Here is a 23,400-nt window from a genome sequence, read left to right on the forward strand (position 1 = left end):
AAGGAGAGAGAGGGTGAAAATAAGACCCAAAAGAAGCACTTGGATTATACTGTACGTTGTTGTCTGGACTGAGAGTAGGGGTGGCAAATTATGACACAACACGAACACGACACGAGTTAAAAGGGTTTGGGTTTGATATAAATGGACTTGAGTCATAAAAGGGTCGACATGATTAATCCGTTTACTTAACCGTGTCGGATTAGGGTTGGGGGTTCAACCCGTATAACCCGTTTATGACTTATTTAACTCAACATGCTATAATTGTGAATATAGCCTATGTAATATGTTACCTGTTTAAAACCAATTATTATGGATAATTAAATCATTTCAACATAAATCTTGTCTATGCCTTCTGATTTTTCTTTTTATTTTGAATATTTGGGTTAATTATAACAATTTGTTTCTATTATTTAGTATTTGATTAAATATTAAATGTCTCATTTTGATAAACATGTCATTAAATGGTTAATAAGTTTACATGTTTAATAAACAGGTTGGATTAGTGTTGAGAATTCTTGACATGATTATTAAATGGGTTGGGTTTGAGTTTACCTATTTAGTATAATATCCTTATATCGACACGACACGAATACTACCCACGAACATGAATTGCTACCCTTAACTGAGAGGTTAGAGAGAGTGGAGAGACAAGAAGATAATGGATCGCATGCCAATTCTTTTTGCCAGCTGTACTGTCACATGGGATTCTATCTAAGTAATCGACCAAATTCGTCGTCTAAATATTATTTTCCTAATTATTTATCAATGTATCCATTTGTTTGCTTATTTATATTATCAACCATCCTATATATAAACAAAGGTCCACTCTATCTAACACCAAAGGCGGATCCAGGGGTCGGCAAAGGTGGGCTTCAGCCCACTCAAAAAAATAATAATAAATAAAATAAAATTTACCATACCACCCATTAAAAAAAAAAAAAAAAAAAAAAAAAAAAAAAAAAATTACTAATGGTAGCCCAATTCAAAGTTAGCGCACCCCATTCAGAAATGCTGGATCCCGCCCTTGCTAACAATGTTAGATATATATATATATGTCATTTTAATCTTTTTAAAAATAAGATTTTAAAAAAATTCGAATTAGAATCCGATAATCCGTTAACTTAACAAATTGAATATTAATTTGATCAATCCAATCCGAATTGGATCCGTTTACAGACGTTCATGCAACATTGAAAAAAAAAAAAAAAAATCAACCTGTCATGGTTTGAGTAATGAAATGAGTTCAATTTAAGATTGTGCTTAGTTTGAGCTGGGATGCATGAACTCATATTAGACAATACGAAATTAACCAATCCGGAAATACCACACGACTTAGATGATAGAACTCATGTCAACAAGAAGAATTTATAATGAAAAAAAAAAAAACACCTTTCTCAACTTAGTAGAACAAAAAAAAAACAAAAAAATACAAATACAAACATATATATGAAATGTATTATTCAATTCTTCGAAATTTGATACAAAACCCTCATATATTTTTCTTTCTTGTCACTTCAGGGGTTAGCAGACATGAATACTTTTTCTCCGTTCATATTTTATTTCTATATTTCTTATAATTCTTTTCAAAATCTGAAATTTTTTTGCAGAAAAAAATTGGGCTGGCAGTTTTTCAGGTAGTATGAATGTGGCGTTTAACTACTATTCCTAGAAGGACGCCAACAGAGGTGGAGGTGTGGGAGGGAGAGAAATTCAAGCAGTAGATGGAGAATGGAGAGAGAACAGGGCAGTAGAAAGGCGAGAGAATAGAGAATTTTAGCAACATCATATATACATACAATGCATATATAAATATGCAATTGTAGACATATCTAGTAGGAGAAGATGGACTTTTAAAGAGAGAAAGCGGCTAGGTTCTCACTCTCTTAATATTTTGATCCAAGCAGAAAACAGAACATTTGATCCAATGATGTAATAATAGTTTCAGAATAAATGTTTGTAAATGTGTGTGTGTGTATATATATATTGATATTTGCACCGATTTAGACAATACTTAGTTTTCACTAGATATTTGCACCGATTTAGACAATACTCAGTCCTCACCAGTAACATTTGCACCGATTTAGACAATACTTAGTCCTCACTAGTAATATGTATAACATACCGACTAATGATGTGGAATAATAATAAATGATATCTATAACATACTGACTAATGACGTGGAATAATAATAAATGAACAAATCTTATTTTAATTATTAAATCATAGATTATCTCTCATTTGGTAAGTGAGTATCTACCAAACATCTTTGATTTGGTAATTAAAGATGACATGTCTATTTATTATTGATCCAAATCAATAGTAAGTATGTTGTAAATTCTCACTGGTGAGGACTTAAGTATTTTGATTTAGGAGACCATTTCTCTTCAAATAATTAAAATAAGAAGTTATAATTTTTTTTATATGAATGAGTGATCTCTTTCTGGTAAATAAGAACCCTAATTTTTATAATTATATTTTAATTTGGTATTTTCTAATTACGGTGAAATTTTAAAGAGATACCCAAAAGATATATATATATATATATATATATATATATATAAAACATTAGTAGAAAAATGTAAATTATAGGTAGAGAAAGAAACCTATGTAACTATTTGTTATTATTATTTTTTTTCTTCAGTTTGTTAAAATAGGAAATACAAATATATAAAAGAAAAAAAGTATAATATGTATTAAAATAGAATATATTAATGTCTTATTAGTTATTGTCATGTGAAATTCAAGATACAATCTTAAATTAAAAAGTGCTGCTCTTGTTTTTTCTTAGGAAACAAGCCTTCTTCATTAATGATACATACGATATTGATGTAAATTTGCTCAATTTGTTAACGGAAGTTTATTCACGTTACTAATAGGGAAAATTAATGTTATTTTTAAAAACATAAGAGAGGTTCTTATAATTAAGATTTTTTATCGAGGGATGTCAATGTAATTATTTCAAAATAAAAATATAATTTATACTAATTAATAAAATAAAATTTTGTTCGGTATTTTTGTCGAATTCGGCTGCTCTACACAATAATTTGCAATATTTGATAAATTGAGAGGGCATGTTACGAAATAATATAGTAGAGGGGTATTTTATAATTTATTGATAGTATGTCAGGTTCAGTGCAATTTACCTATAATGACTCAGAATTATAGGCACGTGCTCAAGTAAAGGTATCCACGTGTCGAATTTTCAGGCGATTAGTACACATTTGTGGTACCGCCAGCAGGTGGGTGTGATTTTGGTAATGCGTGATTCGTACTACTAGCGCACGTGCTACACAACCGGTATAGCCGGTTAACGACCTGTTCTATCGGTCACCGATGTACCTCCAGATTTATAATATTTAACAATAAACCAACGGTCCCGATCTAATACAGGAAAGACCATTCAACACACGAAAAGTAAAACAAACCCCTCTTTCCTTTTCGCTGCGTATGAAAGCATTTGGAGGATAAGTGCTTCTCTTTCTCTCACTACTTTCTCTCTCTAGCTTCAACCATGATTGCAGTGTTTTTGTAGCGAATTTGGTTTTAGGGTTTGTTGCTTTGGGAGCTGAGAGCTTTCATCTCTGTTTGATCCGCAAAAATTTGAGGGTTTTGACTCGAAATTTAAGTTGGGTTTTTCTCAAACTTGTATGCTTTTTATATCTGACTGAACTCTGAAAATGGAGAGGGATTTCTTGGGTTTGAGCTCAAAAGAATCTGTAATTACGGTGAAGGAAGAGGTTGTTGAAGGATGCATAGACTCAGGTAATTTATCTCTCTCACACACACACACATATATATATATATCATATATATTATATAGTATTCTATGTAAATTACATTGATTTTTACATCTATGACTTGTAAGTCTGTGTTGATGTAATATTTATTCTGAAATTCGGTTATAATTCTCTTTCATGACCTTACAGTGAGTTATTGTGGGCTTACTATATCAACTTTTTTTTTTTTATCTTTTAGTTTTTGTTGATGATTTTCTATCATGAGATAGAATGTATTTTCTTGAATGCATGTGCTGTTTTAAGTTTGTTAGGACTATTGCTGCCAGCATAGCTTGTTTTGGTACTATAATTGGTTGTGAACAAATAAATGGATTTTTAATGCACTTATAATTACATGATCTTTCTAATTGTGAAGTATTTCTCTAGAATATTGATGTAAAAATTAGTTGTTATATTGAAGTATTTTGGTGAATTGAATACCCTTTTTCAGACGAAATTTTATAAGAAAAAGTTATATTCGGATCTCTTTAAGAAATATTCTTTTTCATACAAATTTTCTTGGAAAAATTATCGCATTGAGACAAAGTTGTATTCCGATCTCGGTATGAATATTCTTTTTCAAACAAATTTTGTTGGAAAAAATTATTCATAATATAGATGGATCATCATATAATGGATAATGCATGGTTTGCAATGGAAAGTATGAAGACTCTCAATTGGGTAAGTGGTAATATGTATTTGTGATAGTTTTTCTTTTCCATAGTTTTTGGGCATGTGTGTTGAAATTTGTAAAATATGGCGCGAAGTGTTACGCTTTCCATTTGGGCTCAGGTGATAATTTGAATTCATTGTCGTTTGGTCATAATTTGTGCATGTTTGTGTGCAAGAAAGCAGATAATAGTAACTCTTCTCTCTTATAAATGAAAGTCTACCAAAATTATTCACTAGTTATATTTGTCTGAGACTTGTAATTTTTTTCTTTTTCCTTTCTTTCTTAAACAAAAACAAAAATGAAGTTCTAATTTTGAAGTCTCTTTATGCCAATTGGTGATTAATTTGAGTATTATGGTAGATGTGTTCCTTTTACATTTTTTCATAGATGATTTCTATCCATTTAAAGCCACGTGTTGTATTAATTGGGCATTATTCTTTGTGTTTTGAGACTCTTGCATTTTCTGAAGGTTCAGGGGTCCCATGGCCCTTGTCAAACAAGGCCTCTGCCCTTCCTCATTTTATGTTCTTTAAGACTGCTCAAGAAGACAAGACTGCAAAGATCTTGTCTAATCACATTGCTTCTTCTGGATTAATGACAATATCAACTGCAGACGCATTTGACGCCGCGCACAAACGCCCATCCGGCGAGTTACAGGTTTGGTTCTATCCATATTTTCAATAAATGTGTTTGTTTTTTGTGGTGGTGTTAGGGAAATCAGATTATTCGAATTTGGTCCACATAAAATTGTGAATGACTTTGTTCTGTTTTATATGGTGTTTAGAAGAATTTTGCTGCATGAGTAGAATTATTAGGAAATTTTTATTACTTATACTCCTGTAAAAGGCAAGCTATACTTCTACTTTTGGGACGAACCAATTTATTTTACGCATTTCAATCATTAGTACACTGATAACAAGATTAGGTAGCAATTCCAATAATTGAAAATTTTAACATCATCAACCACTTACCCGACGTTCTTCCAGTTCCCTTTTTTTTTTGGCTAACGAAGAATTAACCCACCAGCTAGGCACTTTGGACTCTCGGATGGTTTGCAAAATCCGGATGCACACAACAGGCAGCAAACCACATGCATCATTTTAGTCCAGGTCTCACCTTCAGTGAGAGTAAAACTAGCTACACAGGGGAGTAACCCCAAAGGACTTACTAGCTGAGCTGCTCGTGCAGGACTTCCACTTTTTCTCTTTCAGTACAACCCTCCTCTCTCCCACATCTTTCTGCATAGCTAGAATCATGAATATCCTAATGTGAACAACTCCTAGTTCCTAGAAAATGAGATCTTTTAAATTATCATCAGTCTTTGTGATGCAATGGCTCCATTTAAAGAATCCATTTGTTTTAAATGTCAATAATCTAATTGGGCTGTTAGATTCTCTGTCCGTGTCCAAACAATCTTTTTTTATTATATGATTTAATCAGAAAAAGTCAGATATCTATTCGAATCAACTGATATTTATATCAAAATGATTCTTACTATATAGAAAAACTGCAATCAAGATAAGCAAGGTGGCACTCATTTTTCAATGACATCTTATCCCGCGCAACAGAATGCGCATTCATTGCATCTATCTCATGATGTTAAAGAGCTTCCAGTCTCTGGCCAAACAATTTCAGTTTCCATGAACCACCCTTTCTTTAAGACTCATTTTACTGGTTCTGGTCAGAACTTTTTGGGTGCTACCACAAAGCAACATTTATTTGGAGGGATTCCTGTTACAGCTCCACATTCAGCTCTTCCTTCTCTTGGTTCTGTTGCGGGGATCAATGAACCAAGGTAATGCATAAATTATGCTTTATTCCATATTCTGTTGCATAAATATGTACAAATGTAGAATCAGAATTGTTGTAAGCACAGAAGAAAATGAATATATAAATGCGTGTGTGCGTGTGCGTAAGTAATAACAGAACATTAATTGGAGTGATGCACTTTTTTACAGGTTCAATTCCAAGGCCTCTGGGGGTGCTCAATTAACCATCTTTTATGCTGGTGCAGTGAATGTCTATGATGATATCTCCCCTGAGAAGGTTCTCTCTCTCTCTCTCTCTCACATACATCAACTCGTGTTGATAACACTTTTCTTGCAAAAAGATGAACTAAGAAGTTCTTTTCTTTCTTTTTTCTGTTTTTTTACTTATTCTTCTATTCTGCCTGGGCCATCTTATATAGGCTCAGGCTATAATGTTCTTGGCTGGTAATGGATCCTCCACTGCTTCTAACATGATGCAACCAAGAACTCAAGTTCATACTCCTACTCCAAAATTGGCAGCAGGGGACGATGCTTGTGTGAACCCGATAAATACACCACCTTACTCCGGTTTCTCAAGCCCTATGTCTGTTACTTCACATCCTATTGGTCAGTCCGGTAGTGGATCTACTAACAATGATGAATCTATGGCAGTTAAGACTACAGGGGTTTTAACCACGCCAGTGAGCAAAGTGGATCCTCCGAAAATAGTCACTTCGCTAGGACCCGTTTCTGCAACTACCATGATGCCATCAGGTATCACACGCTGATGATAGTGCTTTCTATTTGTTATGATTCTTGTTAATCTGTGCTTATAAGCAACTCCCAGATGATATTCAGGTCTTTCATGAATTTAAAGAAATCAATTTAGTGATTTTATTTTATAATGGCTATCTGGATTTAAGGTTCTTAAAACCATTTTTTCAATTCAAACCTTATTGCTTGCAGCTTTCTACTTTCGATTGCCTTTATTGCTTCTGCTACTGTAGGAATATCTACTGTATGTGTAAACTCTTTCTGAATTGCAATGTTGTGGAAAATTTACTTATCAAAAAAGAATGTTGTGGAATAATTTATCATCTTTCAATTCATCTTTGCCTCTGCTCCTAGATGCGTGTTTGACACTTCATTTACATGTCCATAATTTGAAAATAAATTGTAATAATTTTGGTCGCTTCGCAAATACACTCCAGACACATCCCAACACAAGTCCAGTCTTGGAAATGGTATCAATGCACCTCAAAGTGCCCTGACCTTTTTCTTCAACAAAAATTGACATTATTTACATGGTCATCACAAGTCAAGTATGGCATTGTATCATATAGGAAAAACAATATTATTGTAACGACAAAGTAGGAAAGATTTTTAGCAATCTTTATGATATTTGAATAGTTTCATGTTTTAAATTATGTAACTCTTAGTATAGAAATTTAAAATAAATCAAAGTTCTTAAATTGTCTTACTTAATAGATATCTATAACTAAAAGTTTATATTTATATATTGCCATTTCGGCATTTCCACACAGTCTCTGCTCAACTTTTCTAAATCAAAGTTCTTAAATTGTCTTACTTAATAGATATCTATAACTAAAAGTTTATATTTATATATTGCCATTTCGGCATTTCCACACAGTCTCTGCTCAACTTTTCTAGGAATCGGCTTCTTGATATATCCGTGTCATATCATGTCCATGTCCATGTCTGTGTCCGTTATACTTGGGTCTTTTATAGTGTATGTTGTGTACTACTTTTTTACTGTTCTTTTTATTTATTTTTATAGTTATCTGCAGTATCTCTTACTCTTAAATAAAAAATGGAACTACATTTCTGCATAAAGATTAGTTTGTTCATCTCCAACTTTTAGTATTACGTCATCTATCTGTTTATGTATATGACCATTAGCAATATGACCTTCTAAAACATAACATTCAATTCTTTCATGCAGCCGTTCCCCAGGCTCGTAAAGCATCCTTGGCTCGCTTTCTGGAGAAGCGCAAAGAAAGGTAAGCCGATGATTTTTTTTTTTTTTTTTTTGGTCGTTTTGGACAAAGTTTTGACGCCAGAACAAACTACTCAAATATTTTTTCTTGAAATAGAAATCCACAAGAACTCAAAAAGTCACAAATTGTTCACCATTATTAAGTATATATATCATAGAGGATCTGCTGTTTGAAGACGAGCTTGTAATTATTATACTATGAAAATAAGAAGGCTAGCAGCTATTCACATTTCGGTTGTCATGTTTACAAGTTCCATGAAATGTTAGAAGAACTGTTGTTCCAAATGTGATCATCATTTATGCATGCAGGGCCATGAACTCAGCACCATACAACCTCAGCAAGCAGTCTCCTGAATGCGCTACCACGGGATCCAATGGTATGAGTTTCTCTGCAAGCTCCGGTGCTGGTTCCGGTTCTCTCTCAAACAACAAGGAGAACAGCCATGATATCTGAGGCCCAAATGGGAACATGGAATTAATGCAAATTTATGTAGTAAGTTGTGGATTTTGTTCTCCTAACTTTTATTTGTCATATCAACTTGTTTGACCTTTAATTTTAACAAAGTGTTTTTTTTTTTCCCCACAACCCCCCCCCCCCCCCCCCCCCCCCCCCCCCCTCCCCCCCCTCCTCTCTCTCTCTCTCTCTCTCTCGAATGTGATCAAATCAATATAACATTCCAGTATAGCTTGTAACTGGCAACATTGTAACATTTTGTAGAATATGGTACTAAATACTCTCTATTCATTATCATATGCTTACTCGTTTTGTGAGATTGGTATTCTCTTTTGGCTTTGGCAGAAAATTTCAGCTATACTTTTTCAAGTAATTTTGGGCCTGCTTGGTTTGTAATTGTGTTTTCGGAGAATTGAAAATAGAAAGAAAACTGTACAAAAACACTTCTTGGTTCAGTTTTGGAAACAAGTTTTATGAAAACTTAGTTATAGAAAGAAAACGGTACAGAAACTTTACATGGTTCAGTTTTTTGAACACTGTTTTTTAAAAACTTAGTTATAAAAAGACTTGTTTTCAGATTACAAGTTCTCTTTCAGAGAATTGAATGAAGTAGTGTTTTGGGAAGGAAAAAAACACCCGCCTAGAAAGATAAAATTACATTTGAATTTTGGATTTTATTTATTTTTTAATGCCTCATTCCTCGGATATACCATGTGAAATTTGTTTCTGAGCATGTTAGGTAATTCATGTCTCCATAATTAGGCTACTGTGTCTGTTTGATGATTATCAGAAACATTTTGTGTTAACCAAGATAGGAAGTAGTGGAATATCAAGGTGTCCCTGTCTTTTGATTGCTTTGCTTGTCAATTTCTGGCACATTTTTTATGACACAAGACAAACATTTGGGATGAAGTTACTTTTTGGTGCCATTTTTTTTACTATTTTTGTAACATCTTATGTATCCTAAAACAATCAATGACTGATGACCAATACAGTTTTTAAATATAATATATATGTAAATTATGTGTGTGTGTGTGTGTATATATATATAGCTGTGTGTGGAGCCAGTTTGTAATCACTAGCAACTTAGCAAGTAAGGAGAGTAATCATAGGTCACTTGGAAAATTTAGAATTTTTTTAAAACTAAGGTGGTGGGAGACAGCGTAGCAAGTTGAATCAAAGTTCTGGATGTAGTTATCCAACTTGTGATTATATATATATATATGTATGTATACACACCTATGAGACAATTCAATCACACTGGTGTAGAAATGAGGTGTCCCATGCATCTCACGAACTTTCCATGCTATTTATTTATTTATGTATTTTATCAATTTAATGATTTTACTTGGATTGTTTGGTATTGCTATTGATTGAACCACCCCCTTTATTTTAAGAATTAAAAAAATTGTTTATAGACGCGTTGGCTAACCTAATTTTTAAATGGTAGAAAATTTCACTCCCTTAAGTTTTGGATTGAAGCTATAAATTAAGGGGCTGTTTGGTTTTGATAACAGTTTTTGAGAACTAGTTTTTGAAATCCTAGATAAAAACTTATTTGTTTTTTACGAAACTGTCATTTATAGTATAGCATGTCTAATCCAAACACGTTCTCAATTGTTCTATAACCTAGTTAGTAATATTGAGGAATTTTAAAGATGAAATTTTGCTGTATTATTCATTTATTAATTATTAGTTATTATTATTATATTCTATTTTGTATGCGCTGAATATCTTTTGGAAATATAGCTCTGCATATTTGTCCCAAAATATTAATTAATGGAATTGAAAAAATAGGGATATAAGTTTGAATAAAAGATTAGCTATTAAAATTAAAAAGCGCGTGAGATAATATAAAAACATACTTTTTTAGAATATTTGTGCTACGGGAAGACATAAGTTATATGAAAAAATATTTTTTACCTTCTTAGAGGTTAGACCTAATTATAAATAATACCCCTACCATTTCCAAAATATTACTTACCTCCCTTCAATGTGATCGCCAATCGGTTGTATTGGAAATATGTGTGAATGTACTAATATAACCCTATTATTATATTAATAATGATAACTTGTTATCAAATTACTTTTTTACCCTAACAACTTTTTTTAGGAAATTGAGCTTTCTTTTGTTATTTTCTCATGTTGGAGCCTTAAATTTGCAGAGCATAGCTACCATCTCCATTGCCATCACAGGTCTGAACCATCATCTCCATCACTGCTGGTAGAGCTACTATCTTCATCGCCACCGAGACGGCCATAGCCGCCACCACCACAACAACAACAAAAATCGGCGCCACAACACAGCCACCATCTCCATAACTAATATTAGGGTCTTATTTGTTATTACTTATATAATGTTCGGTAATTATGTGTAATTTCTGAAACTTACTTATTAATATAAATAGAATGTGGTGGAAGGATGAAATAATTCTTTCATTCTCTATTTCTCTCCATTTTCTCTCTTTTTCTATCATCATTCTTCTCTTCTTCTTTATCTACATCTTCTTATACTTTACTCTTGGTTTAATTATCTCTTAAAGTCAACATGGTATCAGAGCATGGTTTGTAAAGCTCTAGAGGTGTAGTTGAAACCCTATGGCAAGTTTGTGTAAACCCAGTGGGTGTGAAGGGTTTGAAGAGATTCTAAGATGGGATTTGTTGGACCTGTTTTTTATTGATTGCAATCTCGATCGGTGTTTTTTTGTGTTCGCGTGATTCTGCAACAACTTTTTCTTAGTAGTTCGCGATTCTAATATGATGTATTTTGTTGCTTTATAGGGTTTGTGTGGTGACTATGTGGTGCTTTTTATATACAATTAAATGACTGTGGTGGCAAGGTCTAAGGATTGGGTTTGTTCGACAAATTGTCCTCATCGGCGAATCCTACTACAGTAGCAACATGATCGAGATTCGTTTAGAGAGAAAATGTATAGATAGGAAAATAAAGTGTGATTGTGAAGGTTTATAAATAATTTTTAATTTAAAAGTAAGGATGAAAATGTCTTTGCAATTATAGTAAGGGCAAAAATGGTATTTCATGTTCAAAAATGGCTGATGTCATTAAAAAAACATTACGGGCGTTGACATTCACCGGAAGGAGGAAAGTATTATGACATAACTAACTTTGAGGGTTGTAATTTTTTGAAACTTTAAGAATCTGTCAGTAATGAAACCTAACTTTGAGGGAGGTAATTGATATTTGTTCTATATATATAAAGAGATTAATTACGTAAAAGACGGGTATATATGCCCCATGGCCCAACAGAAAAACGACAAGCCCCAAGTATTCACAGGTGGGCAGCCCATCAATTGGGACCAAATATTCATTCCATTCCAGCCCAGTGGAATGTAAAGCTGAAACCACTTTTGACCACAACGCATCCATAATCAAGTTGGTAGAGTAAATAACACCAACTCTTTTACTTTACGTATATAATTTCCTCGTGAATTTAAAAATGTTGTCAAAGACTTTTCGGTTATTACGGTTTAAAATGTAAACTATAATAATTCGTGTTAAGCCATTAATCACAAATTTACATGAATCCCATATCTTAGAATTTCATGATTTTCACATATCTATAATGCATAAATAAATACTAGTTAGATATAAATACCTCGATTCATGATACAAACCTTATTGAGATTAAATCTAACTTCTAGATCCTTTAATCACGAACTAATCTGCAACTCTGATCAACAGGCAAAGGTAGAAACTGGTTTCTCTCTCTTGGCCTTTTGCACACATAAAACTTTTACGTGTTGTTTCATTAATTGTACATAATTGATGGAATATATGCACTTTTATAAAGGCAGAGAGAGGACCAGTTTTCCTATTAGTAACATAATTCTACTTTCCATCAAAGTAAGAAATAAGAAAGGAAAACACTTCTCCAATAAGTAATTACCAAAAAGGTAATTATAAGTTGACCATAAATAAATAATATTAATTGATATCTATTTACTTAGCCACCAAGTAATATGTCACATGTCCAAATCATGTGGGCCACAATTAAATAAATAATCTTACATTCTCTTACTTGGCACATATGATAACTTCTGTAGTGGTTTAGTAAAATAGTCATTAATGTGCACCATAAATCAAATTAACTTATTAAATTGGTCATCATAAATACCATGGTAAATAAATTACCAATGCGAGTCATGGCGGTTATATATCCTTAAATGACACAGTTCATTCCATGTACCACAACACTAGTAATCTATTCAACATAGTCTATAAATGAGAAATATCAATAATGATCTAACAATAATGTCTTTTCCAAGACTATTCCTATTACCACTTATTAAAGTAATACGTACATGTACATTAATTAATAGGAAATATCAGAAACACATTTTATCAGCGCAAAATGTCAAATATATATAAGTACTATTTAAGCAATCCACAATTAAAAAATAATTATCATTGACTACATTTAAGACCCATTCTTTCAACATGTTCCATAAATGTCTAGGATGGTAGTCCATTCATTAATGGATTGCAATCATAAGTTGTGTGCTTATAATTTCAATAGACATTCGTTGTTTCTAAATATCTTCTTTAATGATAAAGTATTTCAACTTTAGAATATCTATCATTTTTCATACAAGAAGATCAACAATTGCAGCATAAATTTTCAGCAATCTGAAAATGGTACCCATAACTCCAAGTCCTGAAATAAATTCTGCAACCATAAATTATAGCCTCAAAGCATGCTACAAATTAAAATTTCATAATAGACAAAGTAATCATAAATTACTTTGCACTTTTTCATAATATTATTCCTCCAACCAAATCTTCTAGAACTCTTTTAATATATACTTTATGAGATAATTCTAAAAACAAATCAATGTGATCTATAATGAAATATTTCTATTCCTATCACATAGGATGCTTCATCCATATATTTCATTTCAAAGTTCTTAGAGATAACTTTTAGTTTCATATAATAAACTAAGATCACTACTAACAAATAAAATATCATCAATATATAGAATCAGAAATATAAACTTACTCCCACTAACCTTCTAATATATACACTGATCAACAGTATTTTTCTTAAAACCAAAAGAAATAATGGTATCATTAAACTTAATATACCACTGTTAGGAAGTTTGTTTAAATCTATATATTGACATCTTAAGTTTACGGACTATGAATTCTTTACCCTCTAATACAAAGTCTTCAAATTGTTCCATATGGACTTCCTCTTATAAACTCCTATTCATAAAAATTGTATTTACATCCATTTGATGTAACTCTAAATCATAATAAGCTACTAATGTCATGGTATTTTAAAAGATTCCTTCTTAAATACTAGAGAGAAGGTTTCTTTATAATCTCTCATTCATGACACTAATCCATTTAGTAAAATCAATACTGTTAATGGCTTGTGAATATGTAACCGGATCCGTATATATCTCACTATTTATCAAAATCAGATTCTTGTAGATATATCACATAGTCATCCGGAATAGCAGATCTCCTTTCTCTTTGAGATCGTCTTAATGTTATTCCTTATGATTTTTCTACAATCTATTCATTGGTGACAATCTCATTATAGAGTTGTTGATCATTTAATTATTCTTCGTTGTTATACGGTTCAACAACTGAAGGAACAATTATTTCCTTATAAGTTATGGATAAAGATATTTGTACCCTAACTTCTGAAATGATCAAATTCTTATTTTTATCACTCCCACTGATTTCACCATTTTTAATGAATCTGACATTACCGGTTTCAATAATTATCGTACTATGTTTCGGATAGTAAAACTTGTACCCTTTAGATTACTTAATATCCACAACATTATGGGTAATGAGGAATTACTTAACGTACTCCTAACCAATTCCATAAGAGTACGATTACGCCTTATAGCTACACGTTTCTGTTGTGGCATATACATTTCAAGGAGTTTAACAAACGGTTAGAGTATTAACCTGTTTCATCATACTTTACATAATATTCACCACTTCTATATGATCTTATGATTTTCACTTTCTATCTAGTTATTTTTCAACCTCATTTATATATACTTCAAGAGTACCCACTGCTTGAGATTTTTCATACAACAAATAGATATATCCATAACATGAAAAATTAACTATAAAGGCGATAAAATACTTTTCTCCTCCAAAAGATGAAACATCAGAAGGTTTACAAATAATTTCAAGAAGCTATGTACTTATTGTGACTCATTTCTTTGTGCATTTAGTTTGTCTACCCTTAATACAATCTACACACACATCAAAATCAGTAAAGTTTAGATTCAGAAGAATCACATCCTTTACTAATTTTCCTAACATTTCATTAGATATTGACCTAGTCTTTTATGCCAAAGATAAATTTTCTATTAATTGAGTTACGCTTAATTCTAACATTATGATACAAGATCAAAAGGATTTTAATAAATAAACCATCAAATTTGAATTTACAGAAATCATCAACAATAATGCCATAACTCACAAATTATAATTTCTTAAATAAATATCATTACCAAATTTAAATGAAAAACCATTAACATAAAGTTTTTGAAATAAAATCAAATTATGGGATATTGAATAAACATAAAAATTTTAAAATAATTTAAATAAAATCCATTGTCTAACATTAAACATAGTGTCACAATGGTTTCAACAAAACTTTGTCCCAATTATCATAAATAAGAAATTCTTATTTGAATTTGTGGTTTAGACCATAAAAAATTCTTGCATATATTAGAAACATAAATATTAGTACTTAAGTTAACCTATCATGTATTAAAAAGAATTTCAACAAGTAATTCGCAATATACAAAAGCCAAAAACGTACTTTTCTTTTTCGAATCATTCTTTATATGTCATGTAATCTTTCTAAAAGTGTTCAATACATTAATGACACTTTTTCATTATTACATTACTTTTTTTTTAGTAGATTGACCTAAATCTTTTAATTTTGTGTGTTGCTCACTTAATGCCTTTTCTGACTTATTCCCAAATTTCTTTCTAACTTCTTGAGTCATCAGATGAACATAATGATTACCTGCTGCTTAAGCTTTGTCTCCTCCTAAATTAACATAATGGTCAATTCTTTAACTTTCCACTTGTCTTAATAGTGTTAATTCGAAATGACCCATACCAAGTAGACAAAAATTGAGATAAATTGAATAAGAAAATTCTTATCCACAATCATCTATAAGGTTCTCAATTTGGTATCAACATTAATCATCCTAAGAACATACCCATACACGGTAAGAGTATCAACAAAAATGCATAGTAGTGATATCAATTAATAATTTTCGTTTTAGATATTTATTTATAATACGAAAACATTCTTCTAGTCAAAATATTCCTTAGCACTATAATTATGAGGAACAATTATTCATATAACCATAATGCTTAATCTGTTCGATTTCTCCCAAGCTTTATGGAGAATCTTTTCTTCCTCACTGTTTTTATCAGTAATAACAGTAAGTTTCTCAATTTAAAATGTTAAATTAAGATTTAACACATTTAAATTTTGAACTCAACTTACTCATTTCATTATGAGAAGTTAGTCATATTGAGAATCAGAACAGATGTAGCATGCGCATTAAGGGATGTAATAAAACAAATATAATAAGATAAAATCTTAACAACAATAATGCTTTGAGTTAACAACACGTATGTATAACTTAAAAATATAAATACAATGTATAACTATAGTACCCCTTTGGGTGGCAACTATAAAATACTAATAATGATACTTATATGTATTTATACGTATACCTTTATTGGTGATGCATTATTTAATTAAACAAATAAGTTACCTTTGGATATTCTATATTTACCTAATTAAAAAAAAATACATACGACCCTTTAATTTTTATTTAATCACTTGAAAATCAATTCTCTTTGAGGAATTATTTCTCATAATTAAATAAAATCAATATTCATGAATATCACAAAAAATTATAAGCATCATAATTCATGAAATATTGCAATTATGTTTACTACTAAAATTAATATTCATCAACTATTATGGTTAGGCCACTTTGGTAGCTACCAACCTTTACATAATATGAATATTAAATTAGATAGTAACTAATTTATGATTAATTATATCTATTACAAAAATTAATATTCATTAATCATTATGATTGGGCCACTTTAGTAGCTACCAATCTTCACATAATATGAATATTAAATTAGACAGTAATTAATTCATTATTAAGTTATATTTACTACTAAAATTAATATTCATCGACCATTATGGTTATGCCACTTTAGTAACTACTAACCAATACATAATATGAATATTAAATTAACTAGTAATTAATTAATTATTAATTTACCCATTTAACATTATACATACATACTCATAATTGTCGATTAAAGTTTAAGCAACTTCGATCTCAAAAACTTAATAGTCTGAAATTTCATAGAAAATATCTTTTTATTTTATATACATCATAAAATATATTATTTTATTTTCGGACTTAAAGATCATAATTGAATCAATTTAAAATTGATTCTACAATATGTATGTATGTTTGGGTACGAAACAATAAGTTATTTACATGTCTAATTTATTAGATTAAATTTCTAAACTCACAAATTATTCTAGAAATTCAAATTCCTAAAATAAATAAATCAATATATATATTTTATGTATTCAATAACTTTAATTTTAATTTATTTTAAATTAAAATTAGAATCTTCAAATCATTGGACAAATACTTATAACAATAATTTAAACCTCTTTAATAAAATAAATAAATACACAAACTTTATGTATTTATTAATTTTTAAATAATAATAATAATGAGTCTTTCTAATCCTTTCACAACTTACTGTTTCTATAAAACAATAGCAAGACAAATGCTATTATTATTATTATTATTTTTAATTCAATATTCTTTATTAGTCATGCACGAAAATTAGTAACCTAAAGCATTGAAGTTGTTTGTCTTACACACATTATGCATACATTTGTACTATTACACATATGTAAACTATGTATCAGTAACCAACTTTCATAATTCAATTTTGGCTCAGAAATTGAGGTACCTAAACCCAAAAACCACACGGACTGATCTAAACATACGATTCTAAAAGAATGGATTATACAATCATTTAATTTTAAAATTATACATATTATTTATGCAACTTTAATGAAAAATAATGAGTTCCTAAACCGTTAGCTCTGATACCACATGTAAACTATAATAATTCGTGTTAAGCCATTAATCACAAATTTACATGAATCCCATATCTTAGAACTTCATGATTTTCACATATCTATAATGCATAAATAAATATTAGTTAGATATAAATACCTCGATTCATGATATCAAACCTTGTTGAGATTAAATCCAACTTCTAGATCCTTTAACCACGAATTAATTTGTAACTCTGATCAACAGGCAAAGGTAGAAACTGGTTTATCTCTCTTGGCCTTTTGCACACATAAAACTTTTACATGTTGTTTCATTAATTGTACATAATTGATGGAATATATGCACTTTTATAAAGGCAGAGAGATGACCAGTTTTCCTATTAGTAACATAATTCTACTTTCCATCAAAGTAAGAAATAAGAAAGGAAAACACTTCTCCAATAAGTAATTACCAAAAAGGTAATTATAAGTTGACCATAAATAAAAAATATTAATTGATATCTATTTACTTAGCCACCAAGTAATATGTCACATGTCCAAATCATGTGGGTCACAATTAAATAAATAATCTTATATAAAAAACATGTTCCTGATACATGACTAGTTAATTTAATAAATATCAAAATTACCTTTTATTAATTTCTAAAATGCGTTTTCATTTTGTATATAAATCTCAAAAATAAAGGATTAATAGTAATTTTATATTAATTAAATTTTTATTCATTTTTTATTTTAATTGTAGGAAGGGTATTTTAGTATTTTTTATCACTCCATTAATGGTCAATTGACGGGAGGTCCTTATTTTCCATACAATAAACGTTAAGTGGTTTTCAGAATCTATATAGACTTATATAAACTATATGCATATTATAGAGGTGTTAAATGCTAGCGAGATGTGTAGGGGTGACAAAGTTTTACACGACCCACCAGTACGACATAAGTTAAGCAGGTTTGGGTTTACCTTAAACGGGTTCAGGTGGTAAACGGGTCGACATGCACGATTAACCCGTTTAATTAATCGTGTTGTGTTCGAGTTATGGGGTTCAACTTGTGTAACCCTGTCTATACCCTTTTAACTACAGTGTCATAAAACAATTTATATTTAAGTTTCAAAATAATTATTTAAAACTTGTATTTTATAATTTATTCTTTTATAATCTGATTGGACTAAAACTTATATTTTTCTAGTATTTATTATTTGATTGAATATTATTAATAATTTAAATAATATAATGTTTGGCTTTATTAAATAGGTCATTAAATAGGTTACCAGTTCGTTTAATAAACATGCCAGGTTAGTGTTAGAGAGTTCCTGACATGATTATTAAATGGGTGGTGTTCAGGTTGAAATACCCTTAAGTCGATATGACACTATTACGATCTGCGAATATAAATTGCCACCCATACGTTAGTGTAACCGGTTCGGTAGGGTACTATTTATACAACCCTAATCAAATTTTAGGGTATGAGGTGAGAGATTCACGTGAGTAAATGATTGAATTAATTTGTGTTAACACATGAAAGAGCAATTAAGAGAGACTGAGAGAAAGATTCTCCATTGTAATTCTTTTTCTCTTTCATGGTAGAATTTGTTCGGTGTGCTCCACAGACGTAGACTTACGTTTTGGATGAACTATGTATATTTTATTTTCTTATGTGATTGTTTTTTTTTTAATTCTTCATAATTGTTTGTAATTATTTCTCGAATAAAGTTGTTTTTCAATTTTCACCACAATAACTAGTATTAGAGCATCCGGTTATTTTGTGCCTTTCTGCAACTACACAAAGTAGCTTGGGGTTTAATTTAGTTTAGTTTGTATTGAAAAATGTATTGACTGGAAAGGAAAAACCATCAAGTTTGACAGAAATAACTTTAGATGGACACATGTACAATAGTGAACTGCTACGTAACAAATAAGTCTAGAATCCACAAAAAAAAAAAAAAAAAAAAAAAAAAAAAAAAAAAAAGTCAGTGATCAAGCATGACCAAGAACGTGAATTTGTATTGTCTCAACATCATCAGGTATCTGGCTGGGTTGGAAGAAGGCGTAATAGAGCTTGATCACAAGCCCACTGAACTAAAGCCGGCCCAACCAGAATGATACATGAACAAACTGGATTCTGAAACACCCCGTGAACCCAAAAAAAAATGGAACAAACGTAACAGTGATTGAAAAGATGTTTCTTTTAAGTTACTATGAGGATAAACGTATTTAAATTTGTACTTGTGCATATAAATTCAAGATTGCAACAAACCATATTCATTCTCACCTGCATATATAGCTGTCGTAGAAGCCAATAGAGCTTCACATTAATCAAGCATGGCTCTTTCCTGGGCCATTTTTTTTAGTTAGTATTCACACACACGTTTCTTTTAAGACTTGAAAGACTTGAATACCTCTCTTTAAAAAAGTAAGAGTTTAAAATTGCTAGGCCATTAACCGTTAATTTCCTGGACTATTATATATATATCAGCGAGTTCAGAAACCAGACAGTTCATCCCCTCTACCATAAAAAGATTTAGATCCCAAGCATTTGATGTTCCAAAAAGCGCATGTAAATATTTAGTTAGCAGTTTGTGCAAGTTGAGGCAGCACAAGGCCAAACAACTCAATATAGAAGTCAATAATCAATATGGGTGTACAACACGCATCTCTCTCTCTCTCACACACACAAATATAAAAAGTGTATATTAATTAACAATGTACCCCAAAAAAAAAAAAAAATACTATTTCAAACTGTAAAATAAAACAATAAAAAAAGACTCTCCATTAATAACCAGATATACCAAAAAAAGAATAAATGATTATTTAAAACTGTAAAAAAATAAATAAATAAAATAAATAGATAAATAAAAAATTTGACTCTCCATTAATAACTAGAATTATACGCTCGACACTAATTATCAAAAGTTAAAACAATTGAGACTAAGTTGTATAGGAGGAGGAAGGCTTAGTGATATTGCGCCATTCGTGTTATTAATCAATTATATCGTGTTACATAAGAAATTTGTTTTAGTTTAATTTAGGGGTGCAAATTGAGTGGGTTAGCCTAGTTTGGCCGACCCGAAATTTTTTGAATTAGGCTTACATTTTTAGAAGCTTGGGTTGGGATTGGGTTGAAAATTCTCAACTTGGGCCCAATTCGGGTTGGCATCAGGTTAGAACGGTTCTAACCTCATCCCAACCCATCTAACCTGATTTTGATTTTTTAACCCTCCCCCCCTCCAAAAATAAAATCCTTCGATCTGCTCAAAGAAAAAGCCACCACCACGTGCCGCTGCCTACCTCCTCCTCTGCCACCGTTGTCTTCCTCCTACACCTCTACCACCGCTATCTTCCTCTTCCACCTCTACTTCCGCTGCCATTGTTTCATCTTCAATTTGGGTTGTTTGGTCGTGATGGTGTGGTTGGGAGTGGGTGATCGTAGACAAAGGTTATTGTTTGGTTGTGAATTTTTTTTTTGAAGAGATCTCTAAATTTATTGTTTGGCTTTGATTGTGTGTTTGGGGGTGGTGGTGAAAAAAAAAAAAATAATAATAATAAATTTGGTCAATTATTTTTGAAACTCAAATTGAAGATTTCAAATCTTTTTATTTTTCTTGTTGGGAGAGAAGAAAGAGGGGCTGAATGTTGTTAGGGTGTGATGAGATCCTTTAGATGCAATAATGGACGGTTAAGATTAAGTTAAAATATATATTTTTTAAGGATCAATTGTTGTGAATATGTGTAATATGCAGGTAGGAGAGAGAGATTAAGCTACCCAATCCCAAAACTATTTGGATTCGGGTTCATGGGCAAAGCCTACTATGAACCTTTTTTTTTTTTTTTTTTTGGTTATGTCATCTTATTATGTTTTTATAAAATTTCAATGGTAAGTAATACACCGCCTTTTCAATACTAAAAATATTAGTAATACATACATATTCTGCCTTTGGAATGGTATTTTTTTTAAAAAATAAAAATTAAATTCAAATATGGAAAAATAGGAAAAAAAAAAATTAGGGTTGAAAAAAAGAAAAAGAAAAAGGGATTGTCCTGTATACCCGCCCGCCCCGTGAATATTCGGATTGAGTCTCACTGTTTGAAGCCCAAATTTAGATTAAATCGGATTGGCCCAACCCAATCCGAAATAGAATTGAGGTTGGGTTTGGGTTGGGCTGGACAAGCCTAAGTTGCATCCCTAATTTAGCTGATCCCTGTCACTATGTGTCAACATTTAATTAGTTAATGATACTATGTCATTAATATAACAAAAACAATAAAGTATTTCTCATAGTTAGGGAACATCTAATACAAAAGTTATGACAGGAATATGAACATGTAATAATGACCCTTTGTGGTTAAAATTTGTTCATTGTAATAATTTCATCTTCTCAATTAGTTATTTAGCTTCTTATTTGTAACGATTTTTTTTCATTCTTTTGCTACGATTTATATTTAAAAGAAAACTATTATTGTTCGTGAATGGCTCATGAGCTTAGCTAATAGCCAGTCCCAATTGTTTAGAATTAACTAAAAAGAAAAAGAAAAAAAGAAAATTTAAGAGGACATAATAGCCTTGTTTGGCTCACAAAGTGGTCTGAGGTCGCTAGCCAATGAATGGCTGACCTAGAACGCGGGCGTGCCAGAGTCCTGATCGACTCGAATGTTTCTTGCCAAACTATTCCTATCAGGTCGGGTCACCGACCTAAGGTGATTCAGGCGAAAGTTGGAGAGTAGGAATGACCCTCTCCTTAAGGTTACTATTTCCTTTAAGAAAGGACTTTAAACATTTAAGATGAATATCAATTAAAAGCAACTTAAACTGAACAATAAATATACCTGAATCTGCAAACCTTTCTTCATTGAACTTGACTGATTACAATGATGAATGAATTACAAACTCCTGATTGAAATGGAAACTAAAGTATTGAATGCTGAAGGATGAACTAAGAACTAAATCGATAGTGCTAAACTGAACTTGCTGAAATAAAAGCTAAGTGCTAAACTGAACTTGATGAAATAAAAGTTAAGTGCTAAGTGATATGAATGCTAAAGGTTGAACTTTAGAAATGGTCTTGGACCCCTTCCTTGTAAGCCTTGAGTGGGTATTTATAGAAGCCTCCATCTGGTGTTGTCCCTTTCAACCGTTTCTCTAGAAATTGATTGGTTGTAAGTTCAAAGTGATTTTATGTAATACCCCTAATTTCAAAAGGATAGTCCTGGTATTTAATTTATGTTTTAATTGATTTTTTTTTTTAATTATTTGATTTACTTGACTTATTTGTATTATTTGAATTAATTAAATGGTGTTTGAATTTTAAATTGTTTAACTTGTTGATTGGTGTTTTATTTGCAATAATTGATGACTTGGTGTTTAATGGTGATTATGTGAATTAAGTAATTATTACATTGTATTTTATTTTCTATATTACGTTAGATTGGACTTTATCATTTTCTTTAATTGATTTGATTATTAAAGGTTTTAATTTAGGAAGTATTTTAATTAACTATTTTTCATAATTTAGGATTTAGTTTCTTTAGCCGACACAGGTTTTAATTAAGTTCTATGGGCCGGTTAGGATTTATTTAGGGCTTTATTTAATTTAGG

General features: G+C 30.9%; 1 protein-coding gene across 5 annotated transcripts; it reads left to right on the forward strand.

Annotated features, from left to right (window-relative positions):
• The first annotated feature begins 3,392 nt into the window (after positions 1-3,392).
• LOC132295301 (protein TIFY 6B-like) lies at positions 3,393-11,124 on the forward strand. Of its 5 annotated transcripts, XM_059793500.1 has the most exons (8): positions 3,393-3,762; positions 4,919-5,106; positions 5,952-6,244; positions 6,408-6,495; positions 6,638-6,971; positions 8,161-8,218; positions 8,524-8,707; positions 10,834-11,124. In XM_059793500.1, the coding sequence occupies exons 1-7, from the start codon at positions 3,678-3,680 to the stop codon at positions 8,666-8,668; spliced, it is 1,191 nt and encodes a 396-aa protein (XP_059649483.1). In that variant the 5' UTR covers positions 3,393-3,677; the 3' UTR covers positions 8,669-8,707; positions 10,834-11,124. The 5 variants fall into 5 exon arrangements, with proteins under 5 accessions (XP_059649483.1, XP_059649486.1, XP_059649482.1 ...); XM_059793503.1 differs by lacking the exon at positions 10,834-11,124 and having other exon boundaries at positions 4,900-5,106; positions 8,524-8,793; XM_059793499.1 differs by lacking the exon at positions 10,834-11,124 and having other exon boundaries at positions 8,524-8,793.
• Positions 11,125-23,400: the final 12,276 nt, after the last annotated feature.

Source organism: Cornus florida, unplaced genomic scaffold (assembly GCF_030987335.1).
Source record: "Cornus florida cultivar Cherokee Brave unplaced genomic scaffold, ASM3098733v1 CherokeeBrave_3.0.0_Hap2_Chr02, whole genome shotgun sequence".
Taxonomy (NCBI): domain Eukaryota; kingdom Viridiplantae; phylum Streptophyta; class Magnoliopsida; order Cornales; family Cornaceae; genus Cornus; species Cornus florida.

What these genes read in the sequence shown, in the direction of transcription:
- LOC132295301 (XM_059793500.1), top strand. Translation starts at nt 3,678, where the DNA reads ATGGAGAGGGATTTCTTGGGTTTGAGCTCAAAAGAATCTGTAATTACG. An exon ending in TGAAGGATGCATAGACTCAG is followed by an intron (nt 3,763 to 4,918) that starts GTAATTTATCTC and finishes CATTTTCTGAAG; the next exon opens with GTTCAGGGGTCCCATGGCCC. An exon ending in AACTACCATGATGCCATCAG is followed by an intron (nt 6,972 to 8,160) that starts GTATCACACGCT and finishes TCTTTCATGCAG; the next exon opens with CCGTTCCCCAGGCTCGTAAA.